Below are 16916 nucleotides of genomic sequence, written 5' to 3' on the forward strand. Positions count from 1 at the left end.
TTTTGCCTGTTGTCAGTGCACTCAGAGGGTGGTGGAGCTGCATGGAGGAGTTTTTGGCAAGGCTTCAGGGTGACCAATGTAATGGCCTGCAGTCCGAGGAGTTTACTGCATTTTATATGGTATACTAAACTGTCTTTTGAATTGATCGTAGTAGTTAATCTGTTACAGTGATAGCGCTTACCACTGAGTATTTGCTGCTTCGGTCCCGAGCGTTCCACCCCAAGCTATGCCATTCCTTGTAATAAAAAGCAGAACCTTCCATAAAACTTAAAATTTACTGTGTAATCCTTACTTTCTCTTCCTTCTTTCAAATAAAAGGTATAGTCAAGTTGAACCAAAGCTGTTTACTGTTCACGTTGATCGGTTCCTTTTGCTGTTGACAGTGGGGAAGCAGAAGTGGGGATTTTGGGAGTAGCTTCCGAAGTTATAGGTTATCCTGGAAACAGCCTGAATGTTCTGAAACATCTAGCTGATTTATTCTCGTCTAGCGGAACCAACTGGTGAAGGGGTGATCTCAATAAATCCAGCAGACTTAAGGGCTGGTCACACAGCGTACTGGTAAGGTGCTGTTTAATAGTGCTGGGAAAGTCTCATGTGAAGACCAGCATGCCATCCCTGGGTGCTGGGGATTGCCAGATTTGCCATCAGGAGAGAGCCTTCTTCCCGTGTGGGTTTGGGTTTCTCTTACCTCCTCCTGTCACGCAAGGAGCTGCTCGCGTCCTCTCCGTGAACGAGGACAACGTCCCTGCTGGTGCAGGTCTCTGCAGGTACCCTCTTCCTCCTCCTCTCTTCCAGGGCACCCATCTGGTTTTAACCTTTTCCTACAGACCTTGAGTTTAGGCTGCTTTGGGAAGTGTTTTCTAGTCTGCTGTGTGAAACGGATCCTGCCAGGGACTCGCCTAAACTGTGCACTTGCTTCTGGATGCCCTCTGACTTGCAGGAGATAGGGCCCAGTAACCCAGGTGATTCCCATAAAAGACTCTGATGTTACCAGTTTTCATCTTTTTTCCTGAAAAGAGAGGCAGAATAGGCTTTTTAAAGAAATCCTTCTCATTATTTTCCCCCCCTTCTCTCGGTGTCACATTAATTTGCCTTTATTTCTCTCTGCATCTGGATCCATGTTAGCAAATTATTTTCCAGTACTGTTTCCTGAAGGGGTTAAAACTATTTTAGGGAGCTTGGTTTTAGGGCTCATCTACAATAAATATGATTTAATCACTGTTGTGGTAGGGGAACTGTGCAACCAGATCTCTCTATTACAGTGAGCCTGCACTTGCAATTTTCAGATTTAGCTGTAAAAATCTTAGTGCAATCTCATCCCAAGGTCTTTCCAGTAATGTAGATCTTCACAACACACTGTTTTGGTTGTGCTACAGATACTCTTCTTCTCTCTAGCAATCGCTGTCCCCAGTTGCTGCTTTCCAGCCTACATCGTTGTGACAAGACGCTGTGAATTTTTAACAAAAACTTGGACTGCATTGTGATTTGCAGAAAAGTTGTTGTAGCAGCAGCACTGTTCCTCGAAGGAAAACGGAGATGTCGCTTTCTGACTGTGTGAGTAGGGAATGCACAGGGAAGCTGAGGCCATTTCCAAGTAAAGTTTGTTGCTAGTGTCTGACAAGGGGACGATGGTGGCGTTACAAGGAGAAATGGCTGCTGCTAGTTCGTAAAGGAACTGCAGGGTGCAAGACGCAATGTCCTTGAGAATTTGTAATAGGAGAGGGTTTTGTTGGAAAGGGACATTGTGCATTTTCATCAAGGTTGTTAATCTGTTCAGTCTGACCTTTGTAAGGAGTCTGCGTGCAAAGGGTTTGCCCCTGGAAATGCTCTGAGTGGGGTGCTTAGTGCCTGCCTGCCTCCATCACTCCAAGATGAGCTGTCTTGGTTAGCTAGAAAACAGCTGCTTCGTGAAGTATTCAGTATGCATAACCTGTTTCTACGTTAGGATTTTGACTGCATTAATTTTTAAGATAAAACTTAGTGTCGATACGAGATTTAGATCACTTCCACTGCTTGTGATGTTTATTCAGGTAAGCGAGATTCCACCATGAGTGCGCAGAGTTCTGCCTGGCAGCTCTGTGTGTGCTGTATGAAATATCCCAGTACATCTGAAGAGACTGCCTTTCCCTACCCCAATCAAAACTGGGAAAAACGAAGGAGCAGAAATACAGTGTCATGTAAATGTTCTTAAAGTTTGGAGCCTGAGTGCCTGAAGTGCCGCTGTGGCTCTTGGATCAGCACAGGCTGCTGGAGTTGCTGCTTCTCATCACTGCGAGGTTGGAGAACATGAAGATACTGAAAATAAACCCAGATCAGGGTTTAAGGAGGTTTCCTACTGACTAAGCAGTCTTGCTTCAAGAAAGTCATTGTGATTAATAGCGCATCTCTGTATACGTAAGCTGGGCGATTGCTGGCCGGTCTTTTGTTTTAGCCCTGGGTTCAGATGCGTTTGCACCAAGTTAATAGGAATAAGATTTGTGATTCCTCGTCAGGCTGCCTGATCAGCTCGTTCAGGGGGAGAAGCAGTTGACATGCTGCTGTATTGTCAGCAGAGATACTTAAACTGAGGTACTATTGCAGTTAAAAGCTGCGCTTTCAGAGGGCTGTCTGAGGCAGAGTGGGGTTTGGAAAAGGCTGCTGCCTGTCAGCTGGGGTACGCTGAGCTGCGCCGAAAATCTCCGTGCTGCTGGCTGCCTGCCTGGGCTGCGCGCTGTTTACTTGCTTTCATAAATACCAAAATTAACTTAGCCTTTCTGAAAAACACACCTTTCTTCCATTATTGTAAGTTCAAGTGTGGTCACACTGTAAATGCAGATCAGCCGAGGGGAGGCACTTTGTGTATTGACTATGATTTTAATTCCCCCCCCCACCCCCCCCTTAAAAAAAGCCCCACCATAGATTTCATCGAACACCATGCAAAGAAACTTGTGGTCACTTGCGTGGGGCTTATGCTATCAAAATGGCAATATCACATAATGCTTATGTGACATTGTTGAATAACGGGGTGGTGGGGGTGAGCAGAGGTTACTTATGTTGCATAATTATGTTAATCTCTCACTGCTAAAAACATTTCAAAGACTTTGTTCAACTATTGTGTGTTGGCCTTACTCTTGAAATCCATTTTAAAAGGAGGAGGAAAAAAAAACCTGGGATGGGAGGAACACTTAAAATTAATTAATTAATTGAAAAGATGAAGGGGGTGTGTGTGGTGTGTCTCTCTCCCTCTTCCCCCATGCCACCCCCTCGGTGCCTGGTGTCCCCAAGCTCCCGGAGGGGACCAGTGGGTGCCCGAGGAGGCGGAGGAGGGATGCTCCGGGGTGCCTGGCCGGCGGCAGGGTTAGCCCCGCTGCGGGTTGCCTGCCGCCGGCTCAGACTGGTTTCTGGAAAGTGCTTTGTCTCGCAGGCTGCATCCTGGGAAGGGTCATGTGGAGCCCAGTGATGTCATGGGATCAAAGCCTGACTCAGCTCCGCGTCTGATGGATGGGTGTCCGCAGGTACCGAAGTGCGGGCTGAGATGTCAGAGCCCACCAGGAGCAAAACTTCCTGCGCCTCTGGCAGGCGAGGAGTTAAGCCTGGTTCCCCTGAGCCCAGCGCTTCCTCTGCCGCCTGGAAAAGCCTGGCTCCTTCACCAGGAGGGGAGAAAGTCTCAACTTGAGTATTACAATGGCAGTGCCTTAGCGCCTGGCGGCAGGCTGTCAAGAAATATGGAAGCCTCTCTTCACGCAGGGTGTGGTGGTCCTTTTCCCCATAGTGTCTGATTCCCGAAACTTGCAATCAGGCTTAGGTCCTCAGAAAGACATGGCAGCAGTCCCAGGGAGATCCTAATCTAGAATTTAGTAATTGCATTTATTTGCATGCGAGGCAAATACATACATTCTTCCTGCCTTTTGGTAAAGAGCCAAACTTTTTTCGTCGTGGGGGTTTGTATATTCTCCTGTGCTCTAATGCAGGGGTTTTTGGTGGTTGGTTTTTTTTTTCTCCTTGGTGATTCTAGTTTATGCTTAGTGAGGTTTGTGTGTGTGTTCTTGTTTTGGTTTGGTTTTTTGTTTGTTTTTGCGTAACATAAAAAGGTGTAAGTACAGTGATGCCGGGTGCTTAATAGCTTCAGACTGAGATGTATTTTGAAGATAGGGTAAGTGAGCATACTGGCAAAACTTTTATTGCTCTTTCTGAACTTCTTTTGCAGTAACCGCTGTACTTTGCCCTGTTTTGAAATTAAGGTGTTTTGTCCAACTTACTTTTTTTCCAGTGTACTTAACTCGTTTGTGTCTCCTCTCTCCCCAGAGCCTCACAATGACAGAGGAAGCATGCAGGACACGAAGTCAGAAACGAGCATTAGAACGTGAGATAACGCATAACGATGTGGACAGTAAAAAAATAAAAATGGAGAAAGGACTATTAGGAACAGATATAAATGCTGAAGGTGACATGAAAATAAAAACAGATCCTGGAGCTGGAAAAGTGCAAGGATTATTAAAAAGTGGAGAGGTGAAAGCAACCATTAAAGTGGAGGTTCAGACGGGAGATGAGCCTGTGGACATGAGCACCTCCAAAAGGTGAGTTACGACCTACGTGCTGCAGTTGCACTGTAACATTTGGGATACCAGCACAGTAAAATGTGGTTAGATGGCACTAAGAAGTTGTTCTCTGCATCTTCAAGGTAGAGAGAATTAAAATTTTACGTGTCTGTTGCAGCTCTGGCTCTTCACGTGAGATTCAACAGCTACTTCTGTATAACTTCCTTACTGATTTTTCTTCCACAAGCTTTGACAGCAGTGGCAGCTGTGATGAGCAGCTGAGTAAAGAAATACAGTCTTGAATAGAAAAACGTACAAGTTACAAAGAGGATGCGCTTTGAGCTACTGATTGAGATTTATGTGAGGAAGAGTGGTTTGGGTTTTTTTTTAATTGAGCTGTGATATAGGAAAAATAATAGATTATAATTGTCTAAACAGAGGAGGTTTAATTGCAACTTGATTCTTCCTGACAGAGCAGTTTGTACGGATAAGTCTGACTTCCTTTTCGAAGTAACTTGTGGATTTTGACACTAGAAGTGTTATGAAAAGACAGCACCTGTCTGCAGCAATTCTCTGTAGGACAAGTTCTTAATACTTTTTTGAAAGTCCAGCCTTCTTAAGATGTCTGAATTTTGACATCTGAAAGCATGAATTCAAAGGTCCCTATCACTTTGGAGATTTTTATTCCTACAAAAATGTAAAGCTTTTCCTTTGACTTGTATATGAGATACACACATGGATCGGGTGGTTCTGACATACAGATTTATGGGCATCACTTTAAAGCCAGATTCCAAATCTTCTACTGTATTTCTAACCACAGATTCTGGCTGTACCAGCATAAAAATTCTGTGGCCCTGATGTTGGCCCTTCAAGGTCTTGCTTTTTTCTTTATAGTGCAGTAAGGTGCAATAGATTGAGCAGGAATTCTAGAAGCCTCGTTTATTCCTGGTTCTAACACCAGCTGATGCTGGAGTGGTAATACATAAGAACTGAGACCTGCCTGTCTGTGCAAAATGGCTTAAACAGCTCTTGGAGTAGTAAATCCGTGTTCGCTTGGATGTCAGGTATTACAGCAGTGCAGATTTGAGGTGTGAAACTGAAAACATGAGATCCTTATCACCTGCGCAGGAATTATTGGGAGGAGGGGCGCTTATGGGTGCTACTAAGCAAATGGATATCTTTGATGTTTAATGGCAATTCATCTGTAAACTTTTCCCAACTTTTGATGCTTTTTTTTTTTTTTTAAGAAAAACTTAGACTGCAAGAGCCTGATTACTTTATCCAAATACTGCTTTAGTATATGTAAAACAAGACCTCTTCCATCAGCGTGATTGAGGGAAGGTGATAGTTTTCAGCTTTCTCCATAAACCATCTGCCAAAGGGAGAATTATCTAAGTTGCTCAATTTGATATTTAGGAGGTACTTATGTCTTGCACAGAAGCAGTTAATTGGGGTAATGGATGACTTTCATGTCAAGCAGTTGTATTGTGCTGACTAGGTGTAAATCTCTAAAGGTGTCTTTTGGTGTAATCGCTGCCTGCTAATTAACACAGGTATGCATGCTCTTTTTTTGAAGAGTCTCTAAAAAGATTGCTCATACCAAAAATTGAATAAATTAGAATCAGGTATTCTAACTCTTTTGTTGCAGTACTTGCCCCCACATGCATGTGCTGTCTGTGAATTTATAGTATTTTTGAAATGTGTGCCAGTGTTTCTGCTCTGTTGGTGTCCATTTCTGTTGCAAGACGCACAAACAGGATGATGAACAAGGGGCTGTACACTTAACTTCCCAGAGAGCATCTGGAACAATAACACCTATTTACGTGCGATGAGAGAACATCCTCTCTCCGTACAGCGTTCTTATTTCAGGTGGTAATATGATATTGTTGTATTCAGTTTCGGCAAGGAGGGAGAAGAGGCTTCCCCATACAAAAAAGATGCTTGCATAAGGAGGCAGTCTGATATCAAGTCTGCTGAAGTCTATCATAATAAGTATAATTAAGAATTTCATGAGGCTTTGGATAAGCTCTTTGGATACTGTTTGTAAGCTGGAACACCTTTAATAACACGTGTCTGTATAAAACTCTTAATAGAGAGGAATTAAACCTTGGGTCATCTCAAATGACAAAAATGAGCCTGAATGATTCTGCAAACTTCTGGAAGTAAAGCAGCAGCTTCCCAGGCTCTGGGGCTCCGCTCCTGCGTCACGGTGGTGCCCGTGGTCCGTGCGTGGCTCCGCTCCCGGAGCATAAACGTGGCGCTGAGCAGCTGACCGGCCTCAAGATGCAAATATCTCCAAGCAAATGCAATCTGAGTCTGGAGATGCCTGTGATACAGAGGAAGCTTGTCTCTGGATGAGTCTGATCCCTTGCATGTATAAGAATACAATCAGCATTTGTAGGGAAGGTGGATCTTAATTTCATAACGATAATTTTTTTTTTTTAAGTGTAGGACTTACCTTTCCAGACCTTTGATCTCTAGAGGAATTTAGCTTGCAGCTTTCAGAAGACCTGTGTCTTTAAAGCAGTAGAGCTGATTTTTTGAGGAGATGAAAAAAGAGCTGTTGCTTAAAATGACTGAACTGCTACAAACTTTTTTGGTAAAATTCATGCTTAGTGATGTGTGGTGTTTTGGCTTTTAAACTTCCTTAATGCTTTTAGAATTGAAAACATAATATTTTCCTTGGAAAAGGTGGCCCAGCAATAATCACAGTTTAGCTGACATAAAGCTGATTGAATGGATTATCTTTCTGAAATCAGTTGATTTTCAAGATTTGAAATACAAACCTGGCAATATCTCTGCGTTAAACTTAAAAATATATTTCCTTTAATATTTTTTTTTTTCCTAAACCTTGAAGTTAAATTTAAAAATAGGATCTGGTTTGAGCACATTTTCTGATGCCAGAAGAAACAGGAGAAAGTCTGTAGTGGTAGAAGAAGTCTTTGATGAGAGGTCACACAAGGCCAAACCAAAATCTTGCTCCTCTGCCTGGCGTTTTTGCAGCACTGGGAGCTAGCTACACTGGTGTGTAATTATCCTAGACCTACTGCGGAGAGGGAATGGGAGGAAGGAGAGTCCTCCCCCCTTGATAAGGACATGTCTCATTTGCGGTGGGATGGTAAAATAGTGTAACATAAATTGCTTTGCTTGTGAGTACCCTGATTTACGTGAGTATGGGTGCTGGAGGGAAAGAACATTTGTCAGACCTGGTTGAATCCTGACATCTTACTGTGCTTTCAAGCTCTGCTTTCCCTTTCCTCTGTTCTTCATCTCTCCTCATTTCTTTCCATCCCCTTAAATGCATGAGTTTCCTACCACATTTGCCCTGCGTTGAGCATCAGTTGCTTCCAGCTGAGGCTGGGGTTTTCTCCTGGAGCCGTTCTTGGATCATACCACCTGCTGCATCACGTTGCATTTACTGTACTCCAGATGCAGCTCCCTTCATCTATGGTATATGTTCTGACCATCTTCAGGTTGTTTTTTTTCTAGTACTATTTCTTGAATCATACAAAATGAACTAGTTGCATACACAGTACTGGTTAAGCTCATGATTTCTGGTGTACTCACAGTTAAGGTTTGGCAGAGACCACAAGTGATCTTTTCTGGACACAGTCGTGTAACTGGCTGTCTGGATGGGAGCTGCTGTCCTCAGACAGGTCTACGAGGACGAATTGTCCTCTCTTCTGGACCAAAAGTGTCAGGATCCTTCAGGAGCAGCGTACTGTTATCCCAACTGTAGGAAAACCTTGCTCATAAATAGAGGTGTGGGGTGTTTACGGGCAAGGATACTACTTGACCCTGTAAGCAGCTGTGTTGTGCTTGGTTGTTGCACTGTGCTATCTTAAATCCTCAAAATTATAGTAACTCTCCAAATAGATAACCTCAAAATATGTTTCACTTCAGAATTCCAAAAAGCAAGGCTTCTCAGTCATACCAGGAAAGCAAGTGAGAGAGAGAAAATGGTTTTGTCACAGCACACAAGTGTGATGGCAATGGTGAGGGTGATACTGTTAATAAAACACAAATATAAGAGTTGGCTTCTATCTATCTATCCCCGGTTCTTACTTAGTCTTGATAGCAATCTTGGGATGAACGTGTCGTTTGTAAAGCAAACTGGAAAACTTTTTAGGCAGTTGAACATCTTGCAATTTTTCCTGTCTTTTCTCTATTTGCCAAGAGTGATAAACTAGCATATTGTGGCTTGATCAAAAACAGTTTAAGGCTGGCTGATAAATGAAATTATTCCTACAGATTTTGTATCATTTGGGGTCTTTTTTAAAACAAAAAAACAAAACAAAAAAACCACCACCAACCAGACAAAAAGCCCTGCATTCCAAACCACTATATGTAGTGTGTCATCTTCTCACATTAAGCTACAGAGTCTGATTTTTCCTTCCAATTGAAATAAAAGTCTGGATAAGCCAAAAAGTCTGTATTTGATACGTTTGGTTTATTTTCCACAAAAATTGCTTGCACCCATCTATTGTCTCCTGATGTGTGGTATGCGCAAGTATCAAATATACCCACAGCTTCTTGAAATTACAAGTGAGCTGGCCTGACTTAAGCCACTGCTTGTTTGCTTAAATGAAAACTGCCAGGAAGGATGAGTGTGAAGAGTTTGTAGGCATCCCTATAGTTAGTGCTCTCAGACAGATAATCTACTGAACTCCTTAGTTCCTTTAATTTTAGGTCTTGCTGGTTATGATTTGTGTGCTTGACAAATACTGCACTGCTCTGGAACCCCAGAATCATCATATTCTCCTTTTGTTACATGGGATAATTAAAAATAACATCTTACAGAAATTGTTCTGAAATTGTATGAAAGTTGGCCTAATGGCTGTGCTCTGCATGTTCGTGTTAGGGTTTTGATGCTAAATTTTGGTGCTTTGAAGGATTTTAGGTTTGTTTGGGTTTTTTTGTTTTGTTGGTTTGGTTTTTTTGTTTTTTTTTTAATCTGGCCAAATCACATTGAAACCTTACTAAATGAATGGATTTGACTTTGAAATTCTGACATGTTCCAAAGCACATCAGGATGCAGCCTGTGTTGGCTGCCCAAACTCTCCACTTTACTGGAATTTACTGGGAACAGCTTTCACAGCAGCACCAGTGAAGAGCAACAGGCTCCTCTCTTGCCATTAGTAAGCCTGGAAATATGGCACAGCCCCATACTCTAGATCTCATTTTCAGCTTATGTACGTTGTGTCTATGCCTCTTGGTATGTGTTGTACTAAAGGATATTGTGACAAAATTGATGGCAAAGTTTCTTGGGGAATTTTAATGTTTTATTTTAAATGCAGACATAGTTTGATTAAAGTTTCCTTCCTTTATGTTCAGAGGAAGGGATGAAGTTTATTTTGCTTCAGTTTTGCACCGCAGTCACTAGATCCATTGCAACTTCTTTGATTCATGTAGATAAAACATCTCCAGGAAAAAAAAAATTCCCCACTGCATTGCTTTTTCTTTCCTTGTTTGTCTTCCTTCCTTGCCAAATATTTTTGGATGAGAGTATACAAGAGATTGTTAATGGACTGAGGCAAAACTGTTGCATATTTGCTAATGCAGATTAAGCTTTAGTTTGAATAACAGTTGTGATGTTTCCTTTGGTTACCTGCAGATGGGCAGAATATGTTGGGATACCAGAGGACGGGGCTATATAGGTCTTTCTTGCACTGCAGTGGGGGATTTAATATTTTGGGTCAGTAGTTCTGTAACTTTAACCAAGTGAGCAGCATTGCATTGATTTTTTTTTTTTTTTTTTTTTTGAAGAGTGATCAAAAGGGCATTTTAGAGCATGGGTAAGATCATCTGGTCTGTAAAAGGAAGATTATTTTTTGTGTAATGCTTCTGGATCAGTATGAATGAATGCAAAGGCTGCTTGTTGAGATACAGGAGCTCTTCTGTTAGTGTCGTGAAGCTCTCTGTAAGCTGCAGCACGAGTCCTCTGAAATTAAACCCTCTACCAGAGCCAGTAGTTCCTGGGTGTCTGTTTTTCTCTTACTAGTGTTAAGTTTAAACTTTGTCTTCCTTGGTCATACTTCATTGAAACTTCTGTCTCGCAGGAGGTTGAATCTGTTAGAAAAGTTTGAGTCCATCTCAAGATACCTTAGACCTCGGATGTATCATCTTCACAACAAAAATTTAATTAATCTTCCTCTGGCTCAGCTAAGTGGAAGCAGACCTCCAAGGCTGGATTCAGCCACCTGACCCTCTTTTCTTCAACAAATAAATACGCAGTGTCCCCATGGGAAAGTGGCTTTTTTGTTTGGTTTGGTTTTTTCTGGAATAGTTGTTGTGCTCTGAATTGCTACAGGATGCCCCAAGACGCTAAGGAAAACTCTTGAGTAGCGTGACGCGTCTGTCCTTATGCTTTGAGATTTTAAAAGAGGATATTGGAGGAAGCATGGCCTTTTTCTTAGGGTACTTAGGAGGTCTGCATTTGATTCCTTACACAAACTTTCTGCAAGGTCTCTGTTGAATTGTGTTTTATTGCTGTGGATGCTTAAATGGGTGTACGTAACTGGGCAGCAACCCTGCTTTCATCTTCTAGCGTAGAGTCCAAATGATTGAGACAGCAACACTTAGGAAAGCTGAAGGGACAATAATGGAACTATGTCTTTATTTACCTAAAGGATATGCCTGATGGCTTCAGAGGATAAAGGTCATGGTATCGGGGCAGTTATCCCAAATTATTAACTGCTGGTGGCAGTATTTTTCTGAAAGTGGTGATATTTCCATTGTCTTCCTTATTTTGAAACATCTGCTTTGAATTTTTTGCTTTACACACAGGCTAACAAAAGAGTAAAGCAAACTCCTTTTTGAAGGAAGATTGTTTTGCAGAGTTCTGGTCTACATTTCTGGAGTTCAGTCTTGTGCCGCCTCATTCACGATGCAGTTGGTCGTGCTGCTGAGGATCTAAATCCTGTAATACTGAATATGAGTCAACTTGGTTGCTGTGGTCAGTATGTGTTGCCTTAAAAAATACATAGTATCTCCCCGCTGCAAGAATGGTTTTTCTCTGTGAGGTCGCATGTCAACAGACTCAAAGTTGGTTAGACAGATGGTCCTAAATAGATATGGCTAATGCTTTTGTGAAAATACATGATTTTAAAACTCTGAAGTTAGTGGTTTCTAATGCAGCTTTTATTAGATCAGTGTCTTATAACATAGCTGTCAGGAGTATCATAATGTATCTTGCAAATGGAGAAATCGCACAGGTTTGGGGAAGCCCTTAGATGAAGTACCATGAGGCTAGCAACCAGCGATCCTGGTCTTGTCACCTCCTGCTTCACATGAGTAAAAGATGGGTTTTACTGCAGAGCTGTTAAGGGCAAGGTTATATTTCCTAGTTCCAGATTTCATATCATGGTCCTACAAAATGCCCTAGGCAGCATTTTTTTTTTTTTTTTTTTTCTGTGAAAGCAGTGGTGCCTTGCACAAGTTCAAGGAGGTAACTAGGGGAAGGAGGTAACTAGGGGTACCCCTGCAGCAGAGGGGATCCCTGATCCAGGCTGCAGTAGCTCCTTATTGGAGGTGCCGTTAGCCCGTCTCGGGAAGGGCCTTGGTGGAAGGTGCGTGTGGTATCACGGCTTGGCCAAGCAGCCGCTGTTCACCTTGGCTGGGCAGACAGACCTCCATCCCGAGCTCCTGGTGCCCTGGCTGCGGTCTGTGGGCTGACGAGAAGCGTTTGGAGCAGCTGCGGTGCTTGGTCCCGCATCGAGAGCGTGAGCGGCTGCTCTTCCTCCACGCTGCCCGGCTCCCTGGCTGAGCAATCCCAGGCTTGGATGGCGGGCTGCGATGTGCGCTCCCCCTCCTCCTAAATTTTGGGGTGGTTTTTTTTTCAAAGATTAAGAGTATTGAGATTGCTGATGAATGCAAACTGGTGTCGATCGCACGTTGCTGCAGATGCCTTGTCGTTCTGTTCTCGGCATGCGTCGTTGGAACTACTTCAGGATTAAGATTTTCCTCCTTGCCATATCCTGGGAAAGCCCGGGGGCTGGCAGGCGTCATCTCTCAGCCTGGCCTTCCTTGTCCAGCCTGAAAATAAACCGAGGAGGACTCCACGACGCAGTCCAGCGACTCTCCTGGGGCTGCTTTTTGATTATTTTTTTCCTCCTCCCCCCCCCCGCCCCGTTTCCCACTTATTTTCTTGAAGAACGCCAAGCGACCCTCGGCGTGGGTGCCCGTGGCGGGTAGGCGGCGGGGACCCCGGGGGCGAGGGGGGGACCCCCGGGCACGGCCGCTCCATTTTCTCTGCCGGCACCTGAGCCCGACCTCACCTCACAAAATGAAGGCCGGGCAGCACCGGCTGGGACCGGCCGTTGCCATGGTTTTCGCCGTGGCGGGTCACGTGCCCGGAGCGTCACGTGACCCGGCGGTGGCCCCCGCTCGGGGCGGGAGGGGAGAGCCCCGGTGCCGACATCCGAAGCGGGTTCAGACGCTGCTGCTTCGGCCGGTGAAAAGCCGGCCGGAGCCTGGCGGCCGTGGCTCCGGCGTGGCCCCGTTGGCAGCTCCCGGGTTCCGCCAACCTCCCTGGGGAGGACGGCCCGGTATCGGCCGGGCTGCCCTCGCCGCTGCTTGGGAGAGGGGGGCGAAGCGTCGCCGATGGTAGAGTCGTCACCTGCAGCCAAATAAAATCCTTCACGCCGCCTCGTATTTGCGGACGCGTTCGGGTTGTAACGTGTCGACCCCGTAGCTCTTTGCAGCTTCCCTCCCTGCAGCTGTCTGGGCTGGTTCAAGGGTGGAGCTGGCAAGAAGAGCCCCTGTGATTTGGCAGTGGGCTGGTTCGGGTCACGAACGCTGGCTGCTCCAATCCCCGTGTTTGTGCAGTTCTCAACTTTTTAGGTAACTTAACTGTCCATGCTTTTCATGGGGGATTTCACCTTAAAGGTTGAGGAGGAACAGCCAGTGCCTGACTCAACTAGAGTCTCAGTCTTTCACGTGGAGCTGCTCCAGCTGTCACCTGAAAAGGGCTCAGCAGTGATGAGCTCAACACGTCAGTGCGTTCCCTGCATGCCTGCTGTTCACCGCTGTCGGGAGAAGTGTACCAAGCCAGTTAGTTACTTCCCTGCTAAGAGTGACCTGAGCCAGTTTGGTGCATTTGGATACAGGAAAAAGCTGGAAAATACTTCACCTGTGCCACTGTTAATTTTGAAACAACCCCAGAGTTTAAACGACTCCAGTTTACTGGCTTGCTGTGCCCTCTAGAGGACACTCTACTTTTTTCTTTATTTTTTCCACTAACATGGAAATTGTATTTTAAAAGCTGTTTTTTCAGTATGTGAGGCTGGTTTTGCAGTATCCATAATACCGTTTGACCTGCCTTCAGCGTTTACTGAAGGTGTGCATTTCACAAAGCTTATTAGGGTACACAGCTTTTCAGTGCTGTTATTTGTTGTGACTATTCTTTGCATCACTAAATAAGATAATAAGGATTAATTTCTGTTAGATCATTGAATTCCCAATAAATGTGGCATATCAGTTAAGTCTAGAAATTGTTGTTTAATCTAAAAGGTAATTGCCTGATACTTGAAAGTACAAAGCTCATATGCCACATCTCTTACTTGTGAACTTCATCTTGCTTGTTACAAATTCTTCATGCATTTTGTCTAATGCATAACTGTAAGCCAGAAGGTTCTCACTGTAAATTTTACTGTTCCTGCTTCTGGCTTTGGGTTATAAGAAAACCAAAACAATTACTTGTGTTACGTTCCCCTACAATTCTTGCTGTTGGCCCTTTCTCAAGCAAGCACTGTCATTGTTTCCTGGGCAGTGCAGAAGACTTTGCTGTCCCGTTCCTGTGAAGCTCCTGCTAAACCTCTCGGCAATCACATGCCACAAACCTTGCTCTGAAATACTTATGCTTTGTAGTTTGAAATCCCAAATCCTGGTACCAAGGGTGATCTGACAGTTACCAGCTTGTGCTGGCACTGGCATCTGTTGTCATGTCATGTCATCTCTGTCCCTTTTGGTTCACGTAGTTTTAAGTTTTTGTTCTTGTATGATAATCATAGGCAATGGAGCTGAGAGGTGATTTATTGTCAGGAATTCAGGTGGAAGGTGCCATCATCACTCAAGACACTGAATGTTAAAGCCAAATAAAGAGTTAAAATCAGTGTAAGTCTAGACATGTTTCAGTGGTTTCCAGTGAAGTTTTGTGGATGTGTCCATCTGTGTTGAGACTGCTACGGGTTTTCACCGTTAATAGCGGAAAAGAATTTAGTAGTGTTGGCGTAGAAAGAAAATAATGCCATGAAGTACTTAAACTTAGGTAAGTGAATAGGTGTGAATTGTTTTGTGCTGGGTTTCCTTCAGATTCAGTATCTTGAGTGATGAAAAGCCACAACTTACAATATTTGCATTAGGAAAGGAGAAGGAAAAGGGGAGTATGGTTTTGCCTTTCAGCCCATTAAAGAGAAGCAGCAAGAGACCTGTTTGTTCCTGGATTAGGGTTGGATGTGGTCTTCTCCCAGTGCAAGCAGAGCCCTGGAGAGACTCTGTGTCTTCTAAGGGGGGGTGAAGTGGCTGATGGAAAAGCTTATAATTTGAAGGAATTCACCATTGGTATGTGTTGTGGCTGAATCTTGCCTCATAGCATGCTTTTGTACTGGGAAGCTTGATATCCACAAGGAGAACAGAAATTGATTGAGCTCATCCATGTTGCATTTATTCAGAATTTGAGAGATTTGGGATTAATCTAGCACAAGGTTGTAAATAACATTACTTTGCAGCATGAAGTAGTTGTTTGCTTATTTTTATTGACTGGTTCTCTGTCTTTTTCTTTTGATTGGCAGTGAAATAAAGAGAGAAAAGAGAGTCCCCTCACCGGATGTTATAGTGTTATCCGACAATGAACCTTCTAGCCCTAGAATGAATGGTTTAACAAAAATAGCATTAAAAGAGACCAACACAGAGGCACTCATGGTGAGTAGTCTTGTCTTGACACACTTAAGTTGTGCCATCTAGAAAGAAGAAAACACACCACTTGTTCCCACAGAGGCACCTGCGATCACAGGGTCAGGTGGATACGTGGATTTATAAAGATGGATTTGCAAGCAGGGAATCCTGAAGCTGTTAAAGACTGATGTCTTTTTTTATTTTTTTCAGGCTCTTAACTCCTTGATTTTTATATGCTTAAAAAATGCACCTTTTTCAGAATTGGCTTTTTAGTAGACACAATGTCCCTTACTCAGCATGGCATAACACAGATTTGTTGTGGGACTCTTCATTTGACTTTGTTTACTTGTTTTGCTAGTGAAAATACCTCAAAAACTTTTTTGCCTTTGAGTTCTTCCTCCATACTCAGTTTGTGTCCATATACTGCAGGCATGTTGGTGATATTAAGACGTGCATGACAATTATAACACTGTAAGTTCTTGCTGTAACTTGTATGGTATCTATTTTTTCCCTTTCCCCCCCTCCCTGTTTTCCCACCCTCTATTGCCTTACCTGTCCCTACAGAAAAGCAGTCCAGAGGAGCGGGAGAGAATGATTAAACAACTAAAAGAAGAGTTACGGTTAGAAGAAGCAAAGCTTGTTTTATTGAAAAAGTTACGGCAAAGTCAAATCCAGAAGGAGACCACTACTCAGAAGGTATTTATTTTCCTACAGATACTTACCATCTCATCTTTTGAAATGGAGCGGAAAAAAATTAAAGAACTGTGGCAGTTGCCGTAACCTATGGAACATAAGATAGCTTTCAAATAAAGCATATCTCACTTCTCATAAAATCTTTATGAAGTTTTTAGTGGTTTTCCTGTTAACCATTCCTTTTTGTGGAATTCCTTTTTTTGTCTTGCCAAGACCAAACAACAAGACAGTTTATCCTATCAGCCAGTTTCAAAAGCTGGAGACCTTTTTGTTAAAACTCAGATCCATTTATGAATGTAGTATACTTCCAATTATTAAACACTCAATCCAGTCCTTAATGCTGCGTAGAGATTGCTGAAATACATTTGGAGGAGGTTCTTGCGCATAACAGATGTGCTGACAGGTAGAGTTAAAAGTGTTTGAACCCCAGGCTTTGGGAGCTGGCGGCCAAGAGCTGCGTTTTGTGCTGCATGGCAGAAGCCCAGGTCTGGATTCCAGGTCTTACCAGGTGAAGTAAGTCTGCGGTTAGCTGCATGCTTTCATCATCCAAAAAATCCAGGCAGCCCCTGGAAGGAGTGGTTCAGCCCTCCCACCCTGAACTCCTTTCCCTTCCTCCTCTCCCCATCCCTCATCTCACACAACCACGCGCCATATCCAGAGTCCTGGGAGGAGAGCTGTTTTCTTCAGAAACTAACCCAGAAAAAAAATCTACCTTCTTGTCAGAGCAGTTGCCCGTTCTGCTCGCTATGTGTGCTGTTCATGCTGGCACTGAAGGGTAGAGGTGGAGGGTGGCAGGAGAAGAGCAGAGGAGAT

At 43.7% G+C, this 16916-nt stretch overlaps 1 protein-coding gene across 8 annotated transcripts in view; it reads left to right on the forward strand.

The window, feature by feature from the left end:
- GATAD2A (GATA zinc finger domain containing 2A) overlaps positions 1 to 16916 on the forward strand; it is a 68247-nt gene that overhangs the window by 38462 nt on the left and 12869 nt on the right. For all 8 annotated transcript variants that reach the window (XM_069790484.1, XM_069790479.1, XM_069790483.1 and 5 more), the window contains 3 exons: positions 4285 to 4556; positions 15308 to 15437; positions 15975 to 16106. In XM_069790484.1, coding sequence (XP_069646585.1) covers positions 4294 to 4556; positions 15308 to 15437; positions 15975 to 16106 — 525 coding nt within the window. In that variant the 5' untranslated portion in view covers positions 4285 to 4293. The remainder of the gene's footprint in view (positions 1 to 4284; positions 4557 to 15307; positions 15438 to 15974; positions 16107 to 16916) is intronic.

This window comes from Haliaeetus albicilla, chromosome 8 (genome assembly GCF_947461875.1).
Source record: "Haliaeetus albicilla chromosome 8, bHalAlb1.1, whole genome shotgun sequence".
In the NCBI taxonomy this organism is placed as follows: Eukaryota; Metazoa; Chordata; class Aves; order Accipitriformes; family Accipitridae; genus Haliaeetus; species Haliaeetus albicilla.